The sequence below is a fragment of the Bicyclus anynana genome, chromosome 8, assembly GCF_947172395.1.
Source record: "Bicyclus anynana chromosome 8, ilBicAnyn1.1, whole genome shotgun sequence".
Classification (NCBI taxonomy): domain Eukaryota; kingdom Metazoa; phylum Arthropoda; class Insecta; order Lepidoptera; family Nymphalidae; genus Bicyclus; species Bicyclus anynana.
In genome coordinates, this window is record NC_069090.1 from 2,404,156 (window position 1) to 2,429,918 (window position 25,763).

Here is a 25,763-nt window from a genome sequence, read left to right on the forward strand (position 1 = left end):
AAAAATTCGTTCAAACAAACATTAGCTCATGGTAGAAGGTATTTAACTATTTAGATGAAAAATTAAACGTACCTAATGCGATTTCATATGTAAGCTATTCTATAAAACAATATACATATGTAAGCTATTCTGTAAAACAATATAGAAATCGTTTATTTTTTCAGAAGGTTTGGTGGTTTTGATATGGGGAATTAGGATACACGCAATGAAACCAAATATAGGTTTTTCAATTTATTATTTTTTCAATATTAACCAATGATCTCTTAAGCAGTTACAGTATAGATAGCGGAGCATATTTCTTAGATAAAATGTACAACCTTACAGTTCACGAGCAACGATGTTACATACATACGGACATACATAAATAGGTATAATGATAGAAAATTGCCCGCGCACCGACAAGTAGCGATATAAGTAATAATATATTACAAATTAATTAATTTCACGATCACGTCAAAATATAATGTATTTTTAATGAAAGATGGCCGGTGCTTTTTGATTTTTGAAGATGTTACAAAAAAAATACTGAAACAAAAAGATATCTATCAAGAACGAGGCTTTATTTGATGATGAATATTTATATAAAATATTGACTACCCCTGACTCCCTCCAGGTCCTAGGGATAGTCAACATTTTAACTAATATTTCATCTCCCAATTATCATCTAATGTGAGATACGACGGTTAATTAATGCAAAATTGCATTAATAACATTGTTTTTATAGAAATAGTTTGTAAGATCATGAAACATATTTCATTATAACTTGGAAAATTGGACGGTTCCTGTGGAATAAATGGTAAAACAGAAAATTATAATCGAATAAAATTGCATTTATAAAAGAGTAATTAGTTAACAATGTAAGTGACAGAAAATACTCACACATTTACATGTAATTCATATGTAACAAACATTAATAATGAAATACTGATGGTAATTTTTTCATGTGACATAAATGAATATAATACGAAGTCACTTCATATAAGGCAATATTGTTTAGGGATATGATTGTACACTTATCTATTATCTGATTTAAATGAAATATATTTTTTAATTTTGATTGTTTTAAAAAACTAATAAAAAAAATCAAAGTATTTCAAGACAGAAAGCTATCTTTGACAAAATTAAAATAAAATGTTGACTATCCCTGGTGCCCAGATGTGAGCTAACATTTTCTACCACCCACCTGATAAACAAAAAGAAACACAAAATTAAGTTGAGACACATAAAAAAAAAACACCGGCCATAGACAAGAGGGAAAACACATTTACCTTAACAATTACCGAGTACAAAATTACAGTTCTCTTTACGATTTTTAAAATATATGATTAGTTCCTTTATAACTCTTGAAGGCATTCTTTACAAATTATAACATAGCGTTAATTAAGTACGGGCTCAAAGACTTGGTATGTTATGTTGAACGCCATAGACATTATAGAGTATTGACGTTTTTCATAACTTAATATCTTAATTTAATATAAACAAGTGTTTTATTTTGAATATTTTATAAATAAAGAAATACGCGGATTTTGAAAAATTTGGCAGTTTTCTAAAACAATCTGTTGTTTCAAATAATTTTTTTTTACATTTTTTAGTTTACAAAGTTTAGTTTACAAAAAAGAAAGAGTTGATTCAAACTGTACTATTTGCAAAAAAATCCTTTATTATATGTAGATATATTAATTTTTCATAAAAATATTATTTAAATAGATCCAAATATTTATTGATTACACTGTCAAGCTCTATTATGTCTATGGCAAACCATGTTTAATATAATTAATAGTACATTAATATTTTATTAATAAACCCCAATAATATTACCGTTTCAATATTTAATGTTAACAATAAAACTGATAACTCAAAAATAAACCAAAACGAAAACATTCAGTCATTCAACCATTCACTTTTACATTTATTAACATTTTTTTAATAATTACGTAACATTTTCTCTCAAGCATATGATTTATATGATTTTTATATAATATATTTAAGTTACAGCAATATGAAATCATCTGTGATATGTGATGAATCAGGTCTACAATTTTTTGATGGTGGTGATTGAATGGTTTTGCAATTTGATAATAGACAATATAGAAAATAACTTTGTTTTTTACCGCATTAGTGTCATTCATGGTTAAAATCAAATACCCAGATGATAAAGCACATCAAAAAAGATGAAATAAAACGTGTTTTTCTTTTTAATAATATGACTTAGCTGAGACTGTTTCATACAATTTTATTTTTTGTGCACTAATGCAGTAAAAATGTCCTATAACCAATTATAAATATAAAGTAATGTAAAAAATGCTACCATTATATATATAACTAACCGACCAAATATACAAAAATGATCTATCTAATGAACATGTCCTTTAATAATCAAGTATTGGGCTATGCCTGCGATAAAACTGCAAAATTAAACGTAACATTAGCTTTGGCGTCGTGAGTACACGATAGGTACCTTTTCCCTAGAAGCTTGTGTTTATTAGTTGTAATATAATAAGCCTTATAAGGTGATTGTCTGAACTAAAAATACTTATATGAAAAATACATTATAAAGTTGCAATATCGCAGACATAGTACAAAAACTCACCCACGCATTAAAAAAATAAACGACACTATAATATCATAATTAACGCGAATCTTAAACAACCATAAATCTAAACGTAATAATGTGCGTTCAATCATTCACACTAGACTAGTACATACAATTCTCTATGTATATTTACATGGAACTCTTGCGTACAGCAGTAATATAACAGGCGAAGCCGGGACTCTTTAATTAGTATATTTATTACTAGTAAGTATTTATGTTTTATAAAAATACATGAAACGAAAAAAAAAAACTGAAAAATGATATTTTTGACTTACACGGTTTTACTTTTGGTTGCATACGTTATATAAGTTTGCAAGTTACATTACTTTGCCGTGTCAACGCTAATAACAACATTTACAGCCTCTTCACACGAAAGCGTGGACAACACTAACGCTACATAAAAGATAATCACTGACGGCGTTATTAATAAACATGGAATAAGATTTCAACCTCAACTTTCTTCAAAGAAATGTGGACTTAATTACGACTGTTTAAAATTCACTTTACTTTGAAATTGAGGATTAAATTTTCCATGTTTCTAAATAAGGCCGTAAGCTAGGCGCGTAGCTAGCAGTGTCTAGGCTTGCGTTACTCTGAAGGGGCTCATAATTCGATCAATTATATTATCATATATCTTTAAGGCGAATTCTCACAGTAGATACGAAATTTCAAAAAGGTAATAAACAAACAAATAATTTATAATTAGCATTTAATCAATGTACATATAGTCATAGTAGAACCTACGAGTATGATAAGTAGATTGAATAAGAAACGAAATAATTGTTAATGTTACATATAAAATAACTAAACCAAACGTCATGGTTTAGATATAAAATAAACTATGTGACATGGTAAAAAAAAATATACATATTATGCCAAATAAGGTTATTATCTATTTATATATTTACGCAAAGTTATTTATATATATACGCAAAGTTATTATCTATTTATATATTTTGCTTAAATGTTATTATTCTGCTGCTAAAACGAAGCATCTATTATGTTATATGTATAATAATTGTACAATTATGTTAAAACAAAGTTAAAAGTGAAAATCTGTGAAAATTCACCTTATAATTTTCCGTTTTTTACACTTCAATATTTTATAACTTTTTCGTGTATTTTAGTGATTAGTCTAAGAATGTGTGACTGGTTTTATTTTTTCAAGTCCAAGTGTAGTTTTGCTGCATGGCTACTAGATTTGAGGGTTCATTCTGGATTCACACATTTTTTCTTATATTGTATGGAATTTTATATATTTTATGGAATTTCATATGGAAGAGTGTAAGCTATTCTGACGTCATACAGTTATGTCCTTTGCCAACGCTACACTGTGACCAATTTCTTATGCAGTGACTGACTAGTTTTGAATATAGTCTACAATCCGATTTAATGTACTTTTAACAAATTTAATTTGAGGATATTTATCAACATTAGGAATTACGTAGTTACCTAGCAATGACTTTGAGGGTATAAGGAATAAAATTAAGAATAAAACCGAGAATAATAAATGAATAAAAACATATTTCAATAATGATTACTTATAATTAATGAAACCAAATAATTAATGTAAATTTAATCTACATAGAAATTAATCAGACTAATTATTATTTATTTATTTATTTATTGCTAGTCTAATCTTTAAATTAGACAGGACTTCTTGAAATTTCTAAAATATCGTTTACTTTATATCGGATCATGAATTGGCCACAGGATTTCGAGTAAGTAATTCTGCTAGTGATTCTTGAGCGCCTTAGGGCAAAGATTTTCTACTATATCGATGCGCTAATAACATATTTATAGTTTAACATCTTTGCCTTAGGACTAATGAGAGTATAGGGATAAGTATTAGTGTATAAAGAAATCCATGCTAAGTATTACAATCCTCGTTGTTATGTGTGAACCCATTTACTATGTATTAAACGAGACAGGTAATCCACCTGAAATTCTTCATTCGCAAATATAATACAAGTATATATGTATATACAAAATACGTGAATATATATAATGTATTTTGCTACAATTTACAACAGCCAAGTATAGTCTGATTGACTAAGTGTTTCTATTTTACTGATAAATTTCATGTATAATTGATTTCGCTTAAAATATTACGGGATTTTTGGTTGCGATTCGTGATATAACTTTTCTAATCGAAATTAATAATTATACTTTTGAGAATCTCTATTGACAATATAATAAAAATTGTGAATCGTTGGTAGAGTTATTTTAAAAATACGTAAAGTGTAGGCCCATTTGATCTAGTTACTAATAGTATACGAACAATAAACCATTATTTTGAGCGCAACTAAAATCCTCGTAATATATTGGCGGTTTTTTTTTTCTTCAAAACGTAGATTAAAATTTTAGTTTTTATTAGTGTCTGTATAATTTGGACATCTCTATATAAGTGCAAACTATTTATACCTATAACCTATATTTAAGGCGAATGCTCGCAGTTGTTGATACATACAAATTTATTAATAATTATTCAAGGCATCAGCAAAAATATAATATATTTATTTATTTACATTTATTACAGTTTACTTTATGAAATTATTTACTTGAACACTGTCCAACTTTTAAGTAAATAGTTTTAGTTATACTAAGGTGTCATTATTCATAGTTTTGTATGTTTATTTATTAGTTTTCAAGAAATAATAATTTACTGATTGACAAATTGTCTCCACCTGATGTCAGGTAACGACAAAGTCTAAAAAGTAGCGTACGAACCTATTAGGGACATAATTTATTCAACTCTTGATTAGTTTTAAATTGGTGACGGTTCACTACTCTTTAACGGTGCGTTTATATCACTATGATACTAATTAACTAATAAAAAAAGGGTCAAAACTACCATCATTCCAGATTGTAACCAAATTAGAACATATAAACTTCTAATGGTCGAAGCAGTTTATTTGTTACTTTTTAATGACTACGCCCAAAGTTAAGTAAATATTAATTATATTATTAATAAAATTATAGGTCTTTCTGATATTTATAATAGTAATAATAGTGTAATTGCAGACTATGTGATATATAATACTCGTAATGTAATATAAACAGTATTTTTAGCATATGCAATTAATTTGTATGCAGCAACCTCTGCGAACATTCGCCTTAAGCTAACTTAACGGCAGTAAGGGGTAAATCTTATATATTCCATTGACAAATTTGCAAAAATACCGCATTTCGAGGCCCCTAACTAAAATAGCACAAATTGGCGGGGCGAGACTGTAAGATTATTGACAGTTGACACCCATTTCGTACTAAACTGTCAAGGCGCTTGTCAGCAATGTAAGAAAGAAAGAAGAAGAAATAAAATATCTTTATTACTACAATATTTTAGTAATATAGATAAGCCAATTATTTAAGAATAATATACCCTGCGATATGTTGTATAACCTAGTAATGAATGAGAATGTCCTATTGTAATGTCATTTGGCCAAGGTTGGATGGCTGTCTAAATAAACTAAAAAATATTAGCTGCGTTTTTAAATCTTAAAAACCCTAACCACTCGACTAGCTGCACGGTAAAGGAACCGGAATCAACTCGGAGTGGTCGATCGGTGGGTTCGATCCCTGCTCTATTAGTATACGTAAGACTTTCAAACATTATTAATCCTGTGTGTGTGTAGGATTTTTTTTATAGAAAATGTTTCCTTCTACATAAGCGCGCGCGCTCAAGGTGCTTAGAGTGCGCGCACGAAAAGTCGGAAAAAAATGGTCGGTGGCCAAAATCGGAACTAATTAAAAGTGCCGCCATCTTGTCGTCTATCTCTATCTATCTCTTGGCGGGTAAAAGAGATCACTAAAGCTGGCGTCATAATTGCGTCGCCAGTCGCGCGCAGATTTATCTTGCGCTCGATTGTCAAACTGCCATTGGCATTTGAATGACAACAAACTTTGGTAAGGGTTTTTTCTCAAACTACCCGCTTGTAATGGCAATTGTCAACAATGACAAAAATGAGGTTTGAAAGTAGTAGTCTAAAACGTCATGTCCATCATTGTGTTATAAATTTTGTACCTGGTTTAAGCGAAAACCTGCATTAGGAGTATTTACGACAATAAATCATCGCACAGGGGGTCGAATCCAGGACCTCTCAAATCTGAATCTGACTCCTTAACCGAGGAATTCAATAGTAGGTACTTAACCGAAGATTTCAATAGTACTGGAATGTAGAATTTTCTATGCGGGTATTTTTATTATATATAAGGCGACGGTTTTTTGGCAACTGTTGAAGCGTAAGAATAACCTAGTTATAAATTTTTAAATTACCCAAACCGGGAATCGAACCCAGGGCTCATAGTCAATCTGTCCAAGTGTATCACAGTCTCGCCCCGCAGTACACGGGTTACAGCAATAACATTTTTTTAAAGTAGATGGCCGGTTTCAACGTTGTTTCTCCAAACACATACAAGCTTACTAAATACAGCTATTTTATTATATTATCATTATTATTATATAAAAAACATTTTGCTATTCGCGCTGTTTTTGTGTTAAAGGTTCACGCCAACAATCTTCTATATCAAGCAACGCCAAATTTAATTTGCGATGAACCGCAAAACGCAAATACCGGGTTAAATATCAAACGTAAAATTATCTTTAAGTCTGTTGTTAATTCTGTTATAAGCGAAGGCATAAGTGCGTTTGTCACGAATATAAATTAAACCACTTTACATGACCAATCTATTGAATTCATAAACTACGTCATTTTTGTTTGGAAAACCCTTTTTTCCATCTTTTTACGTTAAATTGGTGGGAAACGCCTTGCGTTTTTTAACAAATTCGTTTAATTTAGAAACCACTCGCGTGGAGTAACTCGATTTTTTCAGTCACATTGTATTTTAACTAGTTTTAGTAATATGTGTCCTCGTAAAAGTTATACCTAATTGTCAACCACATCTCATCACACTTTCTTGACTTTTAACGGAGGATCCATCCATTCATTCTTCCAGAATTCTTCCAGATTCTTCCAGAATTTTAAGTAATACGCAGTTCTTGTTACAGGCTGTATTCAACTGTATTACGTCTAACATTCGGTATCATCTGGAATTTTCCATAGTAAAAATTTGTTTCTTCACACTCTAACTTCAACTTGTTTGTAAAATTGGATGGACACTCGAAATTTTTATGGGTGACGCACACTTAAACGCAGTAAACGCAATGTTTTAGTAAATCTGAGTACTTGAAATTTTAAAAAAGTTAAAATCATATACATAGTGGCAAAAGCCTCAATTGTGGAATGTTTATTGTGAATTACAAATAATAACATAATGAAACTTTGCTATTCAAAATATTTATACTCAACAATTACACAGATTCTTTTCAGAATTTGGTATTTGCGTTTTGCAGGTTTTAGCAAATTATGCTTGGTGTTCCTTCTGAATCAAAGACTTCCGCAAAATAACATTACTTTATATCCAAAATTACGAAATCGATGAAAAATTGGCCGATTTAAAAAGCTTTATAAATAATAAATTTTAAAAAGTAGGGAATGTGTTACTTAGTTCAATTAAAATATTATTCGAAAATCTACAATTGCATGTTAAATGTCTGCTTATTATGATAGATGCAAATGATTAAGTCCTATGTACTCTCAGACCAATTATTGTATAGGACCTGCCTCGCTTGACATTACTTTTCTGTCAAAGTATATGATCAACGATCTAATGCGATTATAAAAACAGTATAGTATCGATGTTAAATAGTCGTAATCCGTGTTCGTCGGTTAAAGAGCTCCGTAAAAATAACTTTCTGTGTAATTGAATGGTGTAAAAAACGTGCAAAAACTTCTAGTTTAGTATAAGATATATACCAAATCTAAGCTCGTTTTCCTCAGAAAATGACAGAGTATTTTGTTCGTGACTATGAGTGCGATACAGGTCCTTCTATAATTGGTCTGAGTATGTACTCCTTCATAGTTTTTTTTTTATTTCCAAAAATGGTATAAATAAAAAAATACGGAGAGATTAATATCCATACAGATTTTTAATATTGTTGAATTCTTAATATTGAAACAACTTTATAAATGCGCCAATTTTTAATCGGTTAAGCGTTCGTAAATATCCGAGATACCAATGCAAACTCAGTTGTACACTATTACTAAACAATTTTTTTTTAAAATGACAACACTGGAGGTCTGCATCCCTTTCACACTGCTCTGTGTAGAATGAGATAGCATGATCCTTTAAACTTGACATTTTATTTAAGTTTAGAAATTGTATACAACACGATTTATCATTATAGGTTTTTAGATTTATTTCAAAAATATAGTTTTAGTATGAAGTGCATATATTTTCTATTAGGATAGGACGAAACGTGGCAGTTGTTTTAGGAAAGAATTGAGGTAAACACGATTATCATATTATTTTTGTACAAAATAAAATATAGATAATTTGGTTTCTATTTAATTTTTTTTAAGAATTGACAATTTTCTCTACTACAGGGCTTTATGGAATATCTATTTAATATTTAATAGGAAAACCATTTTTTCTACAATTTCGTTTAACATGCTGGTTTTATTAATACGGATTAGCTACGGATTTAATTCTATTAGGGCCGGTTTACATGTTTCCTGTGACTAAACTGATGAAGTGATTATAAAATTATGCTAGTTGTTTTGAGTGGAGCAGTAGAGAGCCTGTGATTCCGCTCACACATGTGCACTACAGAAATCTCCTTATTAAATAATAAGGTAATGGTTGAAAAGGCCATGTTGTAAAAAAATTATGTTAAATTTATAGGCCATGTTGGATCCCAGCCCACTGCATTATTGTTCTACTCCTACACATTCTTTTCCGATTAATTCCAGGGAACAGGAATATTGGTCATATTTAAAAGATATGGCAAATATTCTTTTTAGAGAATTTTTACTTTTTTGCTATGTTTTTTTTAATATTCATTTATTTAAAAACAATCACAACTTATATAATAATTATTACTGTAACCTTTCATTTTTCCAGAGCTGGATTTTTTTTCATGCCTATACCCAGAGCTATATTAGATCACTGCAATCCCACTGGAACAGTGTAAACCAGCCATTACTCTAAAGCCCTGTATTCTTAGCATGAGTAACCTGAATATTATCTATTACTTGCAATAATAAAAAATAAACCGTAACTTGACGATTAATAGGAAAATCGTCATTATTATTCGAATTATTAAAACAACGTACCATACCTTCGTAAAATGCTGCATTCAGCAAACTACAAACTTTTCATCGGTCGATAATTCATACTTTAAAATATATATCCTAATACAAGTTGTTAAGAAAATAATAATATTCAATAACGCTATTCTGTAACTATAATAATTCAACAGTGACTTTTCGAATTCGTATCTACCTTTCTCTATCAAACACGATACTACAGATAGAGAGATATAGAGACGAATTCAAAACACACGCGTTTTAAAAACATCGTTACAGAATATTGCTACTGTACTTCTGAGAGTACGATAGCCAAATATACCTCGTCTTTAACCGACTTCAAAAAAAGGAGGAGATTTCTAAAATATATTTTTTTTATGCAGGCTAAAAAATTTGTCAGCCTATACTCCAACCATAAAATGGCAATAGTGGACTTAGAAAATATCGAAATATAACATTTAATACTTGAACAATAGGATAGTTGACTCATATTGTGCCTATTGAAGATCTAGAACCTTGAAACTGGCTACCTTCTAAAGTTACTTCAGTTCAAACTTTCACCAACCGTTACAAAATTAGGTATTTCTGGATCTTAATTCATTTAAATTATATTACAATTATCAAATTATCAACCGATTCAAAAGTCTACAATTTGCGGCCTACGCCAATGAAGCAACAGTAACAGTAAATGAATCAATCAAGTCATCAAGACATACAAAAACAGCGTAAGATATAACCAATACAGCACCTTTGGCAACCTTCAACACAAACAGCGGCGGGGCGCGCATCTCACGCGATGGACGTGGTGGGCGGGTCCCGCGCGTCCCGCACGTCCCGAAAGTCCCGCCGGTTGTCCCGCAGCGAGTTGTTTCTGCGCAGCTCGTCCTTTATCGAGCTGTCGCGGGACTCGAGCCCGCGCCGCGGCGACGACGTCGCGTCCCGACATTCCGACGACGACCGTTTTGTGTGCGTACCTTTTGAATAGTGATTTACATTAGACTGTATGTGAAATAGTTGCTTTGTAAGAGCTGAGAATAAAAAAAAATCTTTCTTGCATATGTACCATTGATCTCCTATTAAAAAGTGGATCGAACAAAAAACGTCCCCACTCAATGAGTGCCAAACACAACTTCTTGGCACTCAATTCAAGTAGTCGCATTTGCAAATTCAACCTTCAGCTCTTTCCTTAAAGTTGAATTTGCTTTGAATTTGGGATTATATTGAATGAATGAAGTAAAGGTATAATTTTCTTTACCAATAATTTTAAAACTGTCAATTTTTAAGTGAAATTGTGCCAGTTATTAAGTGAAATTTTCTACATGATTGTGCGTCCTTTTATTATAAGAGGTCAATGGTATGTACTATGTAAATTGCGCTTTGTTGTAGTGTTTATATTTTATCATGTTTAAATTAAGTACACAAATATTTATTAACTGGATATATATTTTTTTATATTCTGATCGACTTAGTTTCATCTAATATTAATTTTGTTATATTTTTTTTTAAATAATATTTGACGCGTGCGTGTTGACAGATGTAGACGTGTGTGGGTGTGTACTGATATGAAGAATTGTAGATTGTAGTTTAATTTAAAAAAAGCCTGAGTTGCAATGCGTACGTGTGATCTTGTGCATGTTTACGGAGGTCCACGTGCGTGTGTGTGTATGTGTGTGTTTGACTTATGAAGGCATGTATGTCATTGCGTGCGTGCTCGTACTGGTTTACATGCGTGTATAGTTGCCAAAAAGTTAGAGTGTATTAATGTGAAGAGTGTATTTGAGTTAAGAAGGCACGCATATCGTCGAGTACGTGCGTGCGTGTGCGTGTGCGGTGCTTGCGTGCGTGTTCGTGTAAGCGTTGCGTGCGTGCGTGTGCGTGTAAGCGGTGCGTGTGTGCGTGTTCGTGGGGCGCGTGCATGCGTGATTCGTGTGCGTGGTGGGTATGTGCGTGTGCGTGCGTGGTAAGTGGTGCGTGCGTGGTAAGTGTGCGTGCGTGGTAAGTGGTGCGTGCGTGCGTGCGCGTGTACTAACGTCTCCTGCAGCGTGTGTAGGTGAGTGTGAAGGGCTCACCCGGCAGGTCGCGGCCGCAGCTCATGATCTCGTGGTCGAGGGAGGCGGAGGCAGGCTCGGCGGCGCGGCGCCCGCGCACGCCTTGCTGCAATCCCACGACTGATTGTATACTTAACTAGCTCACTCGCACTCCGCACGATGGTGATGATGACAGTTTATTAAAACTACACTAGTATTATAAAGGGGAAAGATTTGTATTTTTTGTATGTATTTTGTAAACTCAGAACTACCGGACCGATTAAAAAAATTCTTTCATCATTATACTACAGCCCTAATCTATGTGTACTGTTTAACAACAAACAAATTAGTAATGAAGGTATAAAACGCATGTCAACACTTTTATTTTAAATTGTGTATTTTTCCCCCCTATCCACACGAGAACTACGCGGGTGAAACAGCGTGACGTTCGCTAGTTGTATATACAAATATTAAGAGTACCTATGCTTATACTAAAACAGTTTTGTAAAAATAACAGGGTATCTCTACCGTGCCACGACAAGACATTGTATCTAAAAAACTTAATTTTTGAGAAATCAATTTTTTTTTATTCAAAGCAGAACCCTATTATTTTCGAGATACTATATTATTGCATTTTTCATAAGTATTTAGATACCAGTATGTGAAATCATGAGCGAGGAACTTATTTATGAGTGTTGCCATATAGTGTGTTTGTCGATGTGAAATTCATGGCTCGATAGTTTTGCCATGATTACTTTCTAAGCTAGAGGGGTCTACAGAGGGGCATATTTGCGAGCTGCTCTAGATCGTTCAAAAAATCTCACATACTAAATAAATCATTAGATTTTAAGGTGTTAATAAAATTACATTTACCTTTACAATAAAAAAATGTCATATTAAAAGTGAAAATCTCATCTCTCTACTATTTAAGGCTGTCAAATATTACATTTATGCTGTAGATAAGAAAGTAACCAATAAAAACTTACTTTATATCCACTGGAGCCGCTGGTCACAGACGAACTCGATCCTAAAGGATGCGTCCCGTTCTGAAATGGAAAATTATAAGTTTTTAAAACTCTTAAATCTATCCCAGATATACTAGACAACAAAAAACAGCCACTACTAGTAGTAGATACTCTTTCGTTGCGATGGAAAGTAAGAGAGAGCGATAATTTCATTCCAACGTTACTGTTCGATAATGTGTATCATCAATCATGAGAAGGCGTTTGATCATGTACGTCAAACAAAGCTTATGGAGATTTTGTGAAAAAGCTGGCTTAGATTATAAAGTTTATCAGGAACTTGTATTGGGAGCAGTCAGTTAATGGCAGGGTAGAATGACACACTACTTCGTATATTGACGTATTGCGAGGGGTAGGACAAGGTTGTATTTTGTCTCCTTTGATATTTAATATATAGGCCAGAGCGATATTCGAAGAAGCGCTTATGGCATCAATAATAACTGCAAAAAGACAAAATCTCTCATATCAGCCGTCATATCAGCCGAAAGCAAATTAAGTACAACTCTTTGTATCTACATGATAAGCCGATAAGCATGGAATATCTGGGTCATATAATGTGAAACTCCAGCTCCAGCAGAAATATAAAGGGAAAACGAAAGCCTGGTCGTAGACGTACATCTTGGCTCAAGAACTTACGCCAATGGTTTAATGAGAACCAGATGACTGTTTCGGGAAGCAGAGAATAAAGTAAAATCAGCCTTAATGATTGCTAAACTCCGATAGCAGATAGCACTAACAGGAAGAAAAAGTTCATCATCATGATCTCCTTTTCCTTATCCCACCATTCTTCTTTATTACTCGTCAACTTATCACCACTCCCTTTACACACAGGTCTTCTTTCACACACACCAACCATCTCTTCCTTGGCCTTACTCTCCTCTTGTATCCTTCCTCTTTCCATTTGTCGTTGTCGCATCCTAGGTATAGGCCAACTGACCACTGCCCAGGACAGGAATTCGAGTTATAACTAAAGACACTAGTAGCAACCTGTTAATGATTGAAAGAAGAATTTTTCTCTCTTCTGTTTGTTTATTTACTGTAGACTTTTTAAGGGCCATACCTATGATATGATGGTCGGTCTTGTAGAGCTTTTATTGAAGTCGGAAGTCGTGGTTCGACTGCTGCTGCGGCGTCTCCTATAATGCATGGTGATGGGGATGGGGATGGTGCTGATGGTGGTGTACCTGGTCCAACTGGTCGATGGAGGTGTGGCTGGTGGGGCTCTTGATGGTGTCGAAGACGGACGAGTCGCTGTCGTGGTCCGACTGCTGCTGCGGCGTCTCCGGGCTGTCGAGTATCTCCGCCGCTGTGAGACGGAAACGTTCGTTAATCAGTATCTGTGGCTCGACAAATGAAAAAAAACATCTAATGCACTACCAGTAGGGTATTTACTCGTAAGTCTCAAACTCTAGCCTCTTATGTCACAATCGTAAGAGGCTACCGAATCAGGAACAAGAGATGAAGTTGGCAGTTAGATGCGACATATTATTACGTGACTGTTAGCAACGACAGTGATTGCACCATCGTTTTGTGGTAGAGGAAACACTCGAGTAGGTCCCAGGAATCGTGATTTTGGATGTGGGTTTAAGGGATCCATTTAGAATGCATTAACACTTATCTACCATGCCCGACATTCTCCATGCCATCACACTAAACTATTTATGATCAACAATCACACCACAAAACATTACAGCACAAAATCACTAACGCGGCTAGCAGCGTGACGGAGTCCACGTTAACAAAGAACTGAACCTCAAATCATCAAAACCCTTTTATTTATCAATCTCTGTCCTAACACCTTCAAACAATTTTTATTTCTTTTTCGTGTTAAGTGCCGATGGCTCCATGTGAGACCACTTCGGCGACACCGGGGGGTTTGGGCGAGCGAGCTGAAATAAAGATAAGAGGACAGAACGACTCTCTAAGGGCGTCTGCTATGAGACTCGGACCTCGGGCTTTGAGGGCCATTTGGGAGGGGGTGACCGTGACCTGAGTGAGTGCAGTCCGAACGCACCCAAGATCGTGAGTTAGAAAACCCACGTCCGGGTGACGTTAGATATCGGGGACATCGTCTTCGCCGGCGAAGACGCAGTGTTGCTTGTGATTGTATTGCCCGGCAAGCATTGTCGGTCGTCATGTCATCGTCTGGATCGTAAAAGACGTTTTGGGACGCCTCTGCTTGAAGTTAGCGTTAAGGTTGGGAGTGTAGTTGCAGGCCTCAACCACTAGATGGTTGGGATGGATGGCAGCTCTGTCGAAATAGTTTCGAGAGAGCTGTCTCATGTAACTAGCTATTGAAGGTAAATTTATACAAATATTATAATAATATAAATAATGAGTGCGATAACGCAACTAGTGCGCATCCAAGGTCAAGGTGTGCGGGGTCTCACCGTGAGGGGCCAGCGCGCGGCGCTGTGCGCGCGGCGAGGGCGGGTGGTGCGGCGGCGCGCGCGACGCGCCCGGCGCGCGGCACACGGCGGCCTGCACCACTTCGCACACGCGCCGGAACCGACGGATGTTGCCTGCAACGTAACGGACTGTTGACGACTAGTCTTACGGTTCATCTATACTAATATTATAAAGAGGTAAAGTTTGTAAGTTTGTAACATTCTTTAAATGGGGTAATCTTCGGAACTTCTGGTCCGATTTCAAAAAATCTTTCACCAGTAGAATGCTACATTATCGGGGTGTGCTATATAGGCTATATTGGTATCATATATGTTAGCCGAGTTATCACATTTTTTGTCATACAGGTCGGACCGAAAATCCTCTTAAACAGACTTATTCGTATGCGCTGCCTTAACTATAGTGTAAAATTTAAATTAATGTATGGAGGCTTTATGTATCTTTAAAAGTTCTACAAAAAAGTCCGCGACACCATATATCTATATTCTATATATTAGCAGATATAGTACCTTTTGTGTTTTAAAAATTATTAATTTTATATACTTAGGTTTACGTCATTATTTATACAACTAAACTTTAATCCTTATTAAAATAAATTATTTAATAATGACAAGGATATTATGGAGATAAGATTTGTCTTTTACAGTATGTTAATTACTTAAATAGTTTCGGAGATAATACAAAATTTCTAAAAGCCGCCGTGTGAATATGGGGATCAAATATTGCCTTTGACACTCGCAAATAACGTGGCTTTCTATTGGTAATCGGCCCAGTAGATCCAGAGATTACCTCCTACAACCACAGAAACTTTACCTCTTTATATTATTAGCATAGAAGTCTATTTCCCTTGGTCATCGCACCACTCTCGAAGGGCTGGACCGATTTTGCTAAGGGTAGGAATAAATTAGAGAATTTATAGAATAGGGTAGGGTACGGGTAGGGAAGCGTAGGGGTAGTGTAGGGTAGGGGTAGGGTAGAGGTACGGGTAGGATAGGGAAGTGGTAGGGTAGGGGTAGGATAGGTGTGAGATAGGGGTACGGGTGGGATAGGGGTAGGAAAGGGATAGGGTACGGGGAGGGTAGGGGTAGGATGGGGGTAGGGTATACGTAAGGTAGGGGTAGGGGTAGGTTTGGGGTGGGGTAGGGTGGGGATAGGGTAGGGTGGGGGTAGGGGTAGGGGTAGTAGTAAAATTTACATCGAATTTTACGCGGACAAAGTCGCGGGCGTCCGCTAGTACAAAATATAAAGAAATATGAGCGCATTGGCGGACTCCGCAAGCTCCATAACAATAAAAAAATTATATTTATATTATTAATTCTTTTACATTCCTGACACTGTTTCGTTCGTCCAAATCTACAAAGGATATTGAATAAATACTCGCTTTTTCGTAATCGATGGTATTGCCAAGTTTAGCTGAACCTTTCTTTTTCGATGGTGTTGATATTTTTGTAGTTGCAACACCAAACATTATTCAACGATTTTATTACACTATTTTCTTGGATTGACATCCACTATGGAAGAAATTTTAATACACATACCAGATAATAGTGTGAATGTGATAGCGTATAGGTACTCCTTCCCGTTCTCGCCCGGCGCTTTCGTTATTGTGGAGATGTCTACCTGCGGACACAGACACAAATATTTATTATATTTGTTATTTGTGTGGGGTGTGGATTTTCAACCTCCTCCTAACAAGTTAGCCCGCTTCCATCTTAGATTGCATCATGACTTACCATCAGGTGAGATTGTAGTCAAGGGCTAACTTGTAAATAATTAAAAAAAAGTTTTATATAAACTATAAATACATAAATATATAATGGAATTAAAGACAAAAAACTTTTTGCGGTGGTTTTGTAGAGACTCAACCTATCCATAGATATAATATAATTATCATTGACTTTATAAATAAAAAAAATATAAAGGAGTCATCCGGCTTGTACGCAAGTGCGCACGCAAGTACGTACGCAAGTGCGTACAACTCACCTGGAAGCGCACGTGCCGCTGGAACATGGCGGGCGCGTTGGAGCCGCGCTTGTACTCCACGCGGAACGACATCGGACTGAGCACGCTGTGGGAGAGCTCTGCTATCTGTTACATACAAGTACGTACGCAAGTGCGTACAACTCACCTGGAAGCGCACGTGCCGCTGGAACATGGCGGGCGCGTTGGAGCCGCGCTTGTACTCCACGCGGAACGACATCGGACTGAGCACGCTGTGGGAGAGCTCTGCTATCTGTTACATACAAATTATCGTTTTTTATTTAAATTGGTATTTTTGATGACTAATTTACCTGTTTATATTATAAAGGTTTTATAAACAAACATCACCATCGATATATCGCGGCGGAATCAAAACAATTCCACTCTTTTTCGTCATATCGCAAAAGAGACAATTTAATTTAAAAAAAAGTTGTCTCTTTTGCCACAAGATTAATAGGTAAGATTGTCATGTCGTTGATGTTTAATAGGTGTGATGGTGATAAAAAAAACGAAAAAATCCGACTCACACTAAGAAATGCATGTATCAAGTCAGCTTTGACGGTGGCCAAGGGTTTCCCCTTGACTAGCGCGGTGAAGGTTTCCTCCTTGTCAGCGGAGAGCAGCAGGGAACCGAACCAGGACCTCTTCGTCAGCTCCGGGGAGGACTCCGGCGTGAGATGGACCTCTTCTGACGACGCTGAAAATTGCACGGAAATAGTTAATTAGTTTATTATTAAAATAATTCTGCAGTCAATTTATAGGCTAGTTGACACTTTTTTTTAAATGCTTTTTAATAGTTCATTATCGTACACTGAATTTTTTTTTCATATATTTTTTGAGACATGATCACATGCTTTTGGTTTTTAAACAGCGGTTTTTAAACGGCCATGACAGTCTATATATCAACTGTTTCGTGACGTCACGATAACAAATCTCATACAATTAGAGCGTTTGACAAAAATATTAGCTAACAATTAGTTCGACGTTTAGTACATCAAGTGTGTTAGTGACGTCACAAAATGGACGACAGCGTTTTTGACGTTTAGAAAATTTGAATAATACGTAATATTTAATTTAAGTTTTATAAGAAATCTTTAACTTTTATCAATAGATATCGATATATTTCGGACCCTTATTCCATGTACTACACGAAATTAATATTGTTTATATTAAATTTGATATGAAGTCAACTACCCTATTACTACATTTTTCATTTTTATTTAAAACGAGTAGTAACTAGCGGACGTTATTTTGTCCACGTGAAATTCAATTCAGTTTAAACTTACAACTCCTATTTTTCATTCTATTTTTATTTTTACGATAGAGGTTTCCTATGACATTATTCGTAGTATGACCTCAAATAATGCCAAATTTGAAAATATTTTCAATATACAGAATTGGACTTGTTACAATTTTATTATAAGTTTAGATATAGATTAATTCCTGAGAAAAAGTGTTTTAACGGACAAAAAATCTTATAAGGGTTCCTTTTTACATACTTTATATTAGCTTCACTTGTAACTATGTATGTAAGAAAATCTTGGAATCTTAATTTGACCCACTTCCCGATTTCAATTAGAATGAAATTTTGCACACGCTCTGAGTTCTGATGACAATACATGACTAGCTAAGAAACGTCATAACAAATCCAATATGGCGGCCTCCCCAATCACTTTAACTATGTAGAAAAGACAAATCTTGGAATCTTAATTTGACCCACTTCCCGATTTCGATTAGAATAAAATTTTGCACACGCTCTCACACTCTGAGTTCTGATGACAATACGTGACTAGCTTAGAAACGTAATTACTAATCCAATAGGGCGGCCTCCCCAAGATGGCGGACTGGCTGTTTGAAATCCACCCTCATGATATGGATATCAAATGAAATGGTTTGCTGTCAGGAATACGAAAAAACAGTCACGTGACTTAAATCCAATATGGCGGACGTCCAAGATGGCGGACAGGCTATTTGAAATGCACCCCCACGATATGGGTATCAAGCGTGTTTTTTTAGTTTTCTAAACTATTCATGTTATTAGCTTCATAGGTACGGAACCATGTGTAACACTCACTCTGCATTTTCCTGCGGTGGAAGCGCGGCGAGCCGAGGAAGGAGTTCTTGATGGTCGCGAGCCGCGCGCGCCACGGAGCCGCCGGACCTGTGCCCGAACTGCCGGCTGGAACTGTTCATTAAGGTTATAAGGTTAGGTTAGGTTATAAAACGAACGAAGTGAATTTTACAATATAGACACGAGACTTTTTATACCAAGTTACGACTATATGTTATGGGTTGCATAATAGGCGTTATTAAAACTCGAGGGCATTTTATAAAACGAACGAAGTGAATTTTATAATATAGACACGAGACCTTTTATACCAAGTTACGACTATATATTATGGGTTGCATAATAGGCGTTATTAAAACTCGAGGGCATTTTATAAAACGAACGAAGTGAATTTTATAATATAGACACGATACTTTTTATACCAAGTTACGACTATATGTTATGGGTTGCATAATAGGCGTTATTAAAACTCGAGGGCATTTTATAAAACGAACGAAGTGAATTTTATAATATAGACACGAGACTTTTTATACCAAGTTACGACTATATATTATGGGTTGCATAATAGGCGTTATTAAAACTCGAGGGCATTTTATAAAACGAACGAAGTGAATTTTATAATATATACACGAGGGTTTAATACCAAGTCACCAGTATATGTTATGGGTTGCATAAAAGACGTTATTAAAACTCGAGGGCATTTTATAGAATGAACTAAGTCAATTTTATAATAGAGACACGAGAGTTTTAATACCAAATTACGAGTATATGTTATGGGTTGCATAAAAAATGTTATTAAAACTTGAGAGCATTTTATAAAACGAACTAAGTGAATTTTGTAATAGAGACACGAGAGTTTTAATACCAAGTTACGTAAATATGCTACGTTTTGCATAAAAAGCGTTATAAAAACTCAAGGGCATTTTATGAAATGAACGAAGTGAATTTTATAATAGATACACGAGAGTTTTAATACCAAGTTACGAGTATATGTTATGGGTAGCATAAAAGGCAGCATTAAAACTCTAGGGCATTTTATAAAACGAAAGAAGTGAATTTTATATTAGAGACACGAGGGTTTAAATACCATGTCACGAGTATATGTTATGGGTTGCATAAAAGGCGTTATTAAAAGTCGAAGGCATTTTATAAAACGGGCGAAGTGAGTTTTATATTAGAGACACGAGAGTTTTAATACCAAATTACGAGTATATGTTATGGGTTGTATAAAAAATGTTATTAAAACTCGAGGGCATTTTATAGAACGAACTAAGTCAATTTTATAATAGAGACACGAGAGTTTTAATACCAAATTACGAGTATATGTTATGGGTTGCATAAAAAATGTTATTAAAACTTGAGGGCATTTTATAGAATGAACTAAGTCAATTTTATAATAGAGACACGAGAGTTTTAATACCAAGTTACGACTATATATTATGGGTTGCATAATAGGCGTTATTAAAACTCGAAGGCATTTTATAAAACGAACGAAGTGAATTTTATCATAGAGACACGAGAGTTTTAATACCAAATTACGAGTATATGTTATGGGTTGCATAAAAAATGTTATTAAAACTCGAGGGCATTTTATAGAACGAACTAAGTGAATTTTACGAGAGTATCAGTACCAAGTTAGGAGTATAAGTTATGCTGACAGCGTGTTTATTTATTTTTATTCTTATTGCGTTATTTATATAAAATTCTCGTGTCACACTGTTAGTTGTCCTACTCTTCTAAAGCGACTTGACCGATTTTGATGAATATTTATATGTATATTCGATAGTTCTGATAACATATTAACTGTTTTTCATACAACTAAGCAAATGTCTAAGTGAGTAAGTAAGTGTCTAAGGTGGTCTACCCAAATTTTTATTTTTGGGGTACAATTTTATAATGTGGAATTAAAATACATACAACCCTATTTATTTCTTCCCTTTCTTTTTTTTTCTTTCTTACCTGCTATAGTGCCAATGTTGGGGAACAGGGAAGTCTGCGCAGGCGTCGGCGCTGATCCCGGCGGACCGGGCAGTGATGATCTTTCTCTCACTAAAACCACACATTAAAAAAAATTACATTTGTTTATTAAATTCAAACAAAGTAATAGCCGTATTTGGCGATCAAGTAACAATTTTATAGATATATAAATAAAAAAAACAATGAGGACATCTTATTTACATAATTATAATTGGAATCTAACATTGCAAATCTATGACAAAACTTTAAATGACAAAACATTATATTATTTGCTGTAAAATAATAAATACATAATATTTCCAGCATACAGATAACTGTCATTTTAGCGCGTCCGCTGTGTCTCGTGACGTAAAAAATTGCGATAACACTTTTCTTTCGATTGCCAGAACTTGTTAAAGCGTACGGTTTGAGAATCGTCACTAAGAACGAACAAATAGTGAATGTTATGCTATATTGAACTTTTCGGCCATTTTATACACTTTTGAAGTAAAATTTCTTTAAGCACCCTTCACTTGGGGAGTAAGTTGGTGGATGCGTTACGAAAAGTGTAATCGGACGAGGGTTTAAGATGCGTGCTGCCGTGACAAGCATAGTGAAGCAGTGTTTGTTATTTTAAACTACCAGTAGATGGCGTTCTTACAGAACTTTGAAACAATCCCTTTTTGTACAACTCAAGAACCTGTTGCGATGCAGTTTCGCCTGAGGCTCATAGATGGAGCTTTGTTTTTTATTTTTAAAATAAGTTTTACTTCAGCCGTGTGGTCTAAACGCACACTTGTTTTTTTTTTAAATTAAAATTTATGATTTGAATTGAGTGAAATGTTTGTTGGTGTGCCTATAATGAACAAAGTATAGTTGGTCTCGGACTCACCCCTGTGCGTCTGCGAGGGGCTGTGCGGGCGCACGGCTACAGACGACCCCATGAGGGGCGACTCGTTTATGATAATCACCGCCTCGCCGGGCTCTCCACCTGCACACACAATCATTTATAAAATACTCCTCGCGGATTCACTTACATAGTTCCCGTTCCCGTGGGAATACGGGAATAAAACATAGCCTATGACTCACGCAAATAACATGGCTTTCTATTCGTATAGGAATTTTCAAAATCAGTTCTTTAGGTCCAGAGATTATCCCCTACAACCATACGACGCACAGTCATGTAGATAATTTCACTTAAAAACTGACCAATTTTGCTTTTACAGTTTTAGAATTATTGGTAAAGAAAATTATGCCTTTAAATATAGTCCAATATTCAATATAATCCCAAATTCAGTGCAAATTCAACCTTAAGAATTGAGTTTAAGGTTGAATTTGCAAATGCGACTACTTGAATTGAGTGCCAAGAAGTTGTGTTTGGCACTCATTGCGTGGGGATTTTTGGTTGCTGATTATGCATCCACTTTTTAATAGGAGATCGATTCCTACAGCCTCAAAAACTTAAGTGCTCAAAAATTTGGATTCTCTTGCTTTTTTTAACAAAAATGTGACATATACCTATTTTTAATTGAGTTAGCTGTTTGTTTTCACAGCTCAAAGAAATTCCTTGTCTGTCCAAAGAATAGTGTGTTGCAACTTCAGAAGGGACTAGAAGTTTGGCGAAGTATACGAATACTTACTAATATTTAAACTAATAGTTGGTCCAGTGGAGTTCGCCCTTTGGTGGTGATGTTCTCGCACAGACGGCGACGCTGAAAAACGCATCAAGTTACATATATAAATTGATTACGTTCTGTCATAAAAGTTTATTTTACCCAGTGCAAGATTAAGGCCCTGATACCCTAAGCAACATTTTCCTACAAAGAGTTTCAAAAAAACACGTACGGATTTTAAAATTGCTTGAACTTTCGTGTGCTCGTTTTTTTTTTGTTTACTCTGGTGCCCGCCTAAACGGGATGCCCTAACCAATTGCTGAAAAAGCTTATAGGCTAATCCAGGACTAATTCTACCCATACCACTGAGGGTTTCTACGCAGGATCGTACCAGAGCGAACTAACCAAGGCCAAAGAATACCACAAGAATTTTTATTTTCTAAAATTTAGGTTTTCAATCAAAAATCATGCTTAAATTGAAACTAAAATGATCGTAGTGTTAAACGGTATATGAACCAGGATTGTAGAAGTAAACGGTATATCAACTAGGATTGTAGAAGTATGTGGGATCGAATATTTTAATTATAGGGGTATTACCTAAAGGAGATCCAGGTGTGGCCGGGGTACCGCCTAGAGATGACACACGGTGTGGCGTATGACCTGATAAGAGATAAAATATAAAATTCTAAATATATAAAACTCAAAGGTGACTGACTGACATAGTGATCTATCAACGCATTGAAATTTGGCATGCAGGTAGATGTTATGACGTGAGCATCCGCTAAGATAGGATTTTGATAAATTCTAACCCCAAGGGGATGAAAGTGATTTGGCTGAAATTTGAAATGAAAATAGATTTTACTCTGAATTAATAGGTTACTTTTCATCCCGGAAAAATTCTTGGTTTTCACGTGATTTGTGAAAACCGACATCGGACAATGTCGCGGGCGCCCGCTAACTAAGCTGACAAGCTTTAAGCATTCATAAAATGCGTCTGCCTGTCCATGGCCTAAGATTACAAAAAAATATATATAATATAATGTTTTTCTATTACACGACAATTAAAAAAAATATAGTAAGCCTCAAAAGATAGACAAGAAAATATGGCATTGTGGACTATTTTGTAAACCTCTGTAAAATATATATTACAGCAAGCATTTTGTTATTCTTGAAAGGCAGAAATGAAAGCATCCCAGGCGTCTTAAGTTCTTAAGATAATTATCGTCACACTTAAACCATTTTACACAAAACTGACAAATTATATACATGAACTATTCATTTACTCAATCACACAGAAAACCACATGAAAATCACTTTACACGTTTTTGGGTTTATGGCGAATTGACAGACTTACAGAATAACTTTTATAATAAAAAAAAAATGAGTATGTTACCCGGTGGACTGGCAGAGAGTTGCGGCGAACTGCGGCCTTCGCTGCGGCGACCCGACGCGGACCTGCTACGACCAAACCTGCTCTCAATGCATTTATTTCAGTACCACTTCTACATCACATTCATCATCATCATCATCATCATCATCATCATCATCATCATCATCATCATCATCATCATCATCATCATCATTATCATCCATCATCATCATCATCATCATCAGCCGATAGACGTCCACTGCTGGACATAGGCCTCTTGCATGAACCTCCAACCAACCCGCGTGATGTCTTCAGTCCACCTAGTGGGGGATCGACCAACACTACGCTTTCCGGTGATGCCATTCCAGCACTTAGGGACTCCAACGTTCATCAGCTCTTCGAACTGCCCACTGCCACTTCAGCTTCGCGACTCGCTGAGCTATGTCAGTGACTTTGGTTCTGCTGCGGATCTCCTCATTTCTAATTCGATCACACAGAAAAACTCCAAGCATAGCTCGCTCCATCGCCCGTTGAGTGACTTTAAGCCTTCTAATAGGTCCCATAGTTAGCGACTCACTGCTAAGCTCGACTCTCCTCTCAGAATGAAAGGGATTTGGCCAATAATCCACCACACTGGCCCATTGCGGATTGGCAGACTTCACACTCGCAGGGAATTAAGAAAATTCTCTGGTATGCAGGTTTCCTCGCGATGTTTTTCCTTGAGACATGTGATATTTAATTTCTTAAAATGCACACAACTAAAAAGTTGGAGATGCAAACCCCAGACCGGATTTGAACTTTTCTGATTTATGTATAACTTTTCGCTGGGCTATTACTGCTCTTCTACATCACACTCAATTATATTAATATACAGATAACCATTCTCTGCTTTTAAAGTAAAACTTCTTTACAAAACGTCTGAAAAAGGATTGTTGACATCAGAAGTGTATTTAAAGAGCAAAACACCATTATTGAAAACCAATCAGGTCTAACGATTCCCACCAAGAATGTTACCAATAAATTCTAGAAAGGCAAAGAATCTTGAACGAAGTTTCTTACTTGTAACCTTAATTCTAGCCACTAGTAAATAAATAAATAAATTGTTGTCTCACCTAAACTGAGACCGTCTCGGCGTTATGGGCGAGCCCTCGCTTATTTGTCCAAAATGCGTCGACTGACCGTTTACCTACAATAGAAATTGATATAGAAAAATAAATGTTTTATTTCATTACATTAAAATAGATTATCAAACCATTGCATAATTAGGGTTGTTAGTACACGAGTGCATATTAAAAATGCAAGCGAGTTCTATAATAAAGTCATAAGTGAGTTTCATAATAGAGATATAATTGAGATTTATAATAAGGAAGTCACAAGAGAGTTAAATAATAAAAACACAAGTGAGTATTATGATAGAGACACAATTGAATTTTATAATAGTCACGACTCACAGGTGCGTTTTATAATAGAGACGCAAGTGAGTTTTATAATACAGTCACAAGTGACTTTTATATTTAACATAGTAAGTTTTATAATAGATAGAGACATAATTGAATTTTATAATAGAATAGACATAAGTTA

General features: G+C 35.0%; 1 protein-coding gene across 1 annotated transcript in view; it reads right to left on the minus strand.

Annotated features, from left to right (window-relative positions):
- Window positions 1-218: 218 nt before the first annotated feature.
- Window positions 219-25,763, minus strand: part of LOC112045109 (serine/threonine-protein kinase BRSK2) — a 54,061-nt gene continuing 28,516 nt past the window's right edge. Inside the window, exons 11-25 of the mRNA XM_024081187.2 lie at window positions 25,295-25,368; window positions 24,207-24,268; window positions 23,411-23,473; window positions 22,841-22,912; window positions 22,093-22,191; window positions 21,204-21,293; window positions 19,251-19,361; window positions 17,704-17,873; window positions 17,325-17,429; window positions 16,735-16,816; window positions 15,181-15,312; window positions 13,975-14,096; window positions 12,755-12,814; window positions 11,811-11,895; window positions 219-10,715 (exon numbers count right to left, since the gene is read on the minus strand). Coding sequence (XP_023936955.1) covers window positions 10,531-10,715; window positions 11,811-11,895; window positions 12,755-12,814; window positions 13,975-14,096; window positions 15,181-15,312; window positions 16,735-16,816; window positions 17,325-17,429; window positions 17,704-17,873; window positions 19,251-19,361; window positions 21,204-21,293; window positions 22,093-22,191; window positions 22,841-22,912; window positions 23,411-23,473; window positions 24,207-24,268; window positions 25,295-25,368 — 1,512 coding nt within the window. The 3' untranslated portion in view covers window positions 219-10,530. The remainder of the gene's footprint in view (window positions 10,716-11,810; window positions 11,896-12,754; window positions 12,815-13,974; window positions 14,097-15,180; window positions 15,313-16,734; window positions 16,817-17,324; window positions 17,430-17,703; window positions 17,874-19,250; window positions 19,362-21,203; window positions 21,294-22,092; window positions 22,192-22,840; window positions 22,913-23,410; window positions 23,474-24,206; window positions 24,269-25,294; window positions 25,369-25,763) is intronic.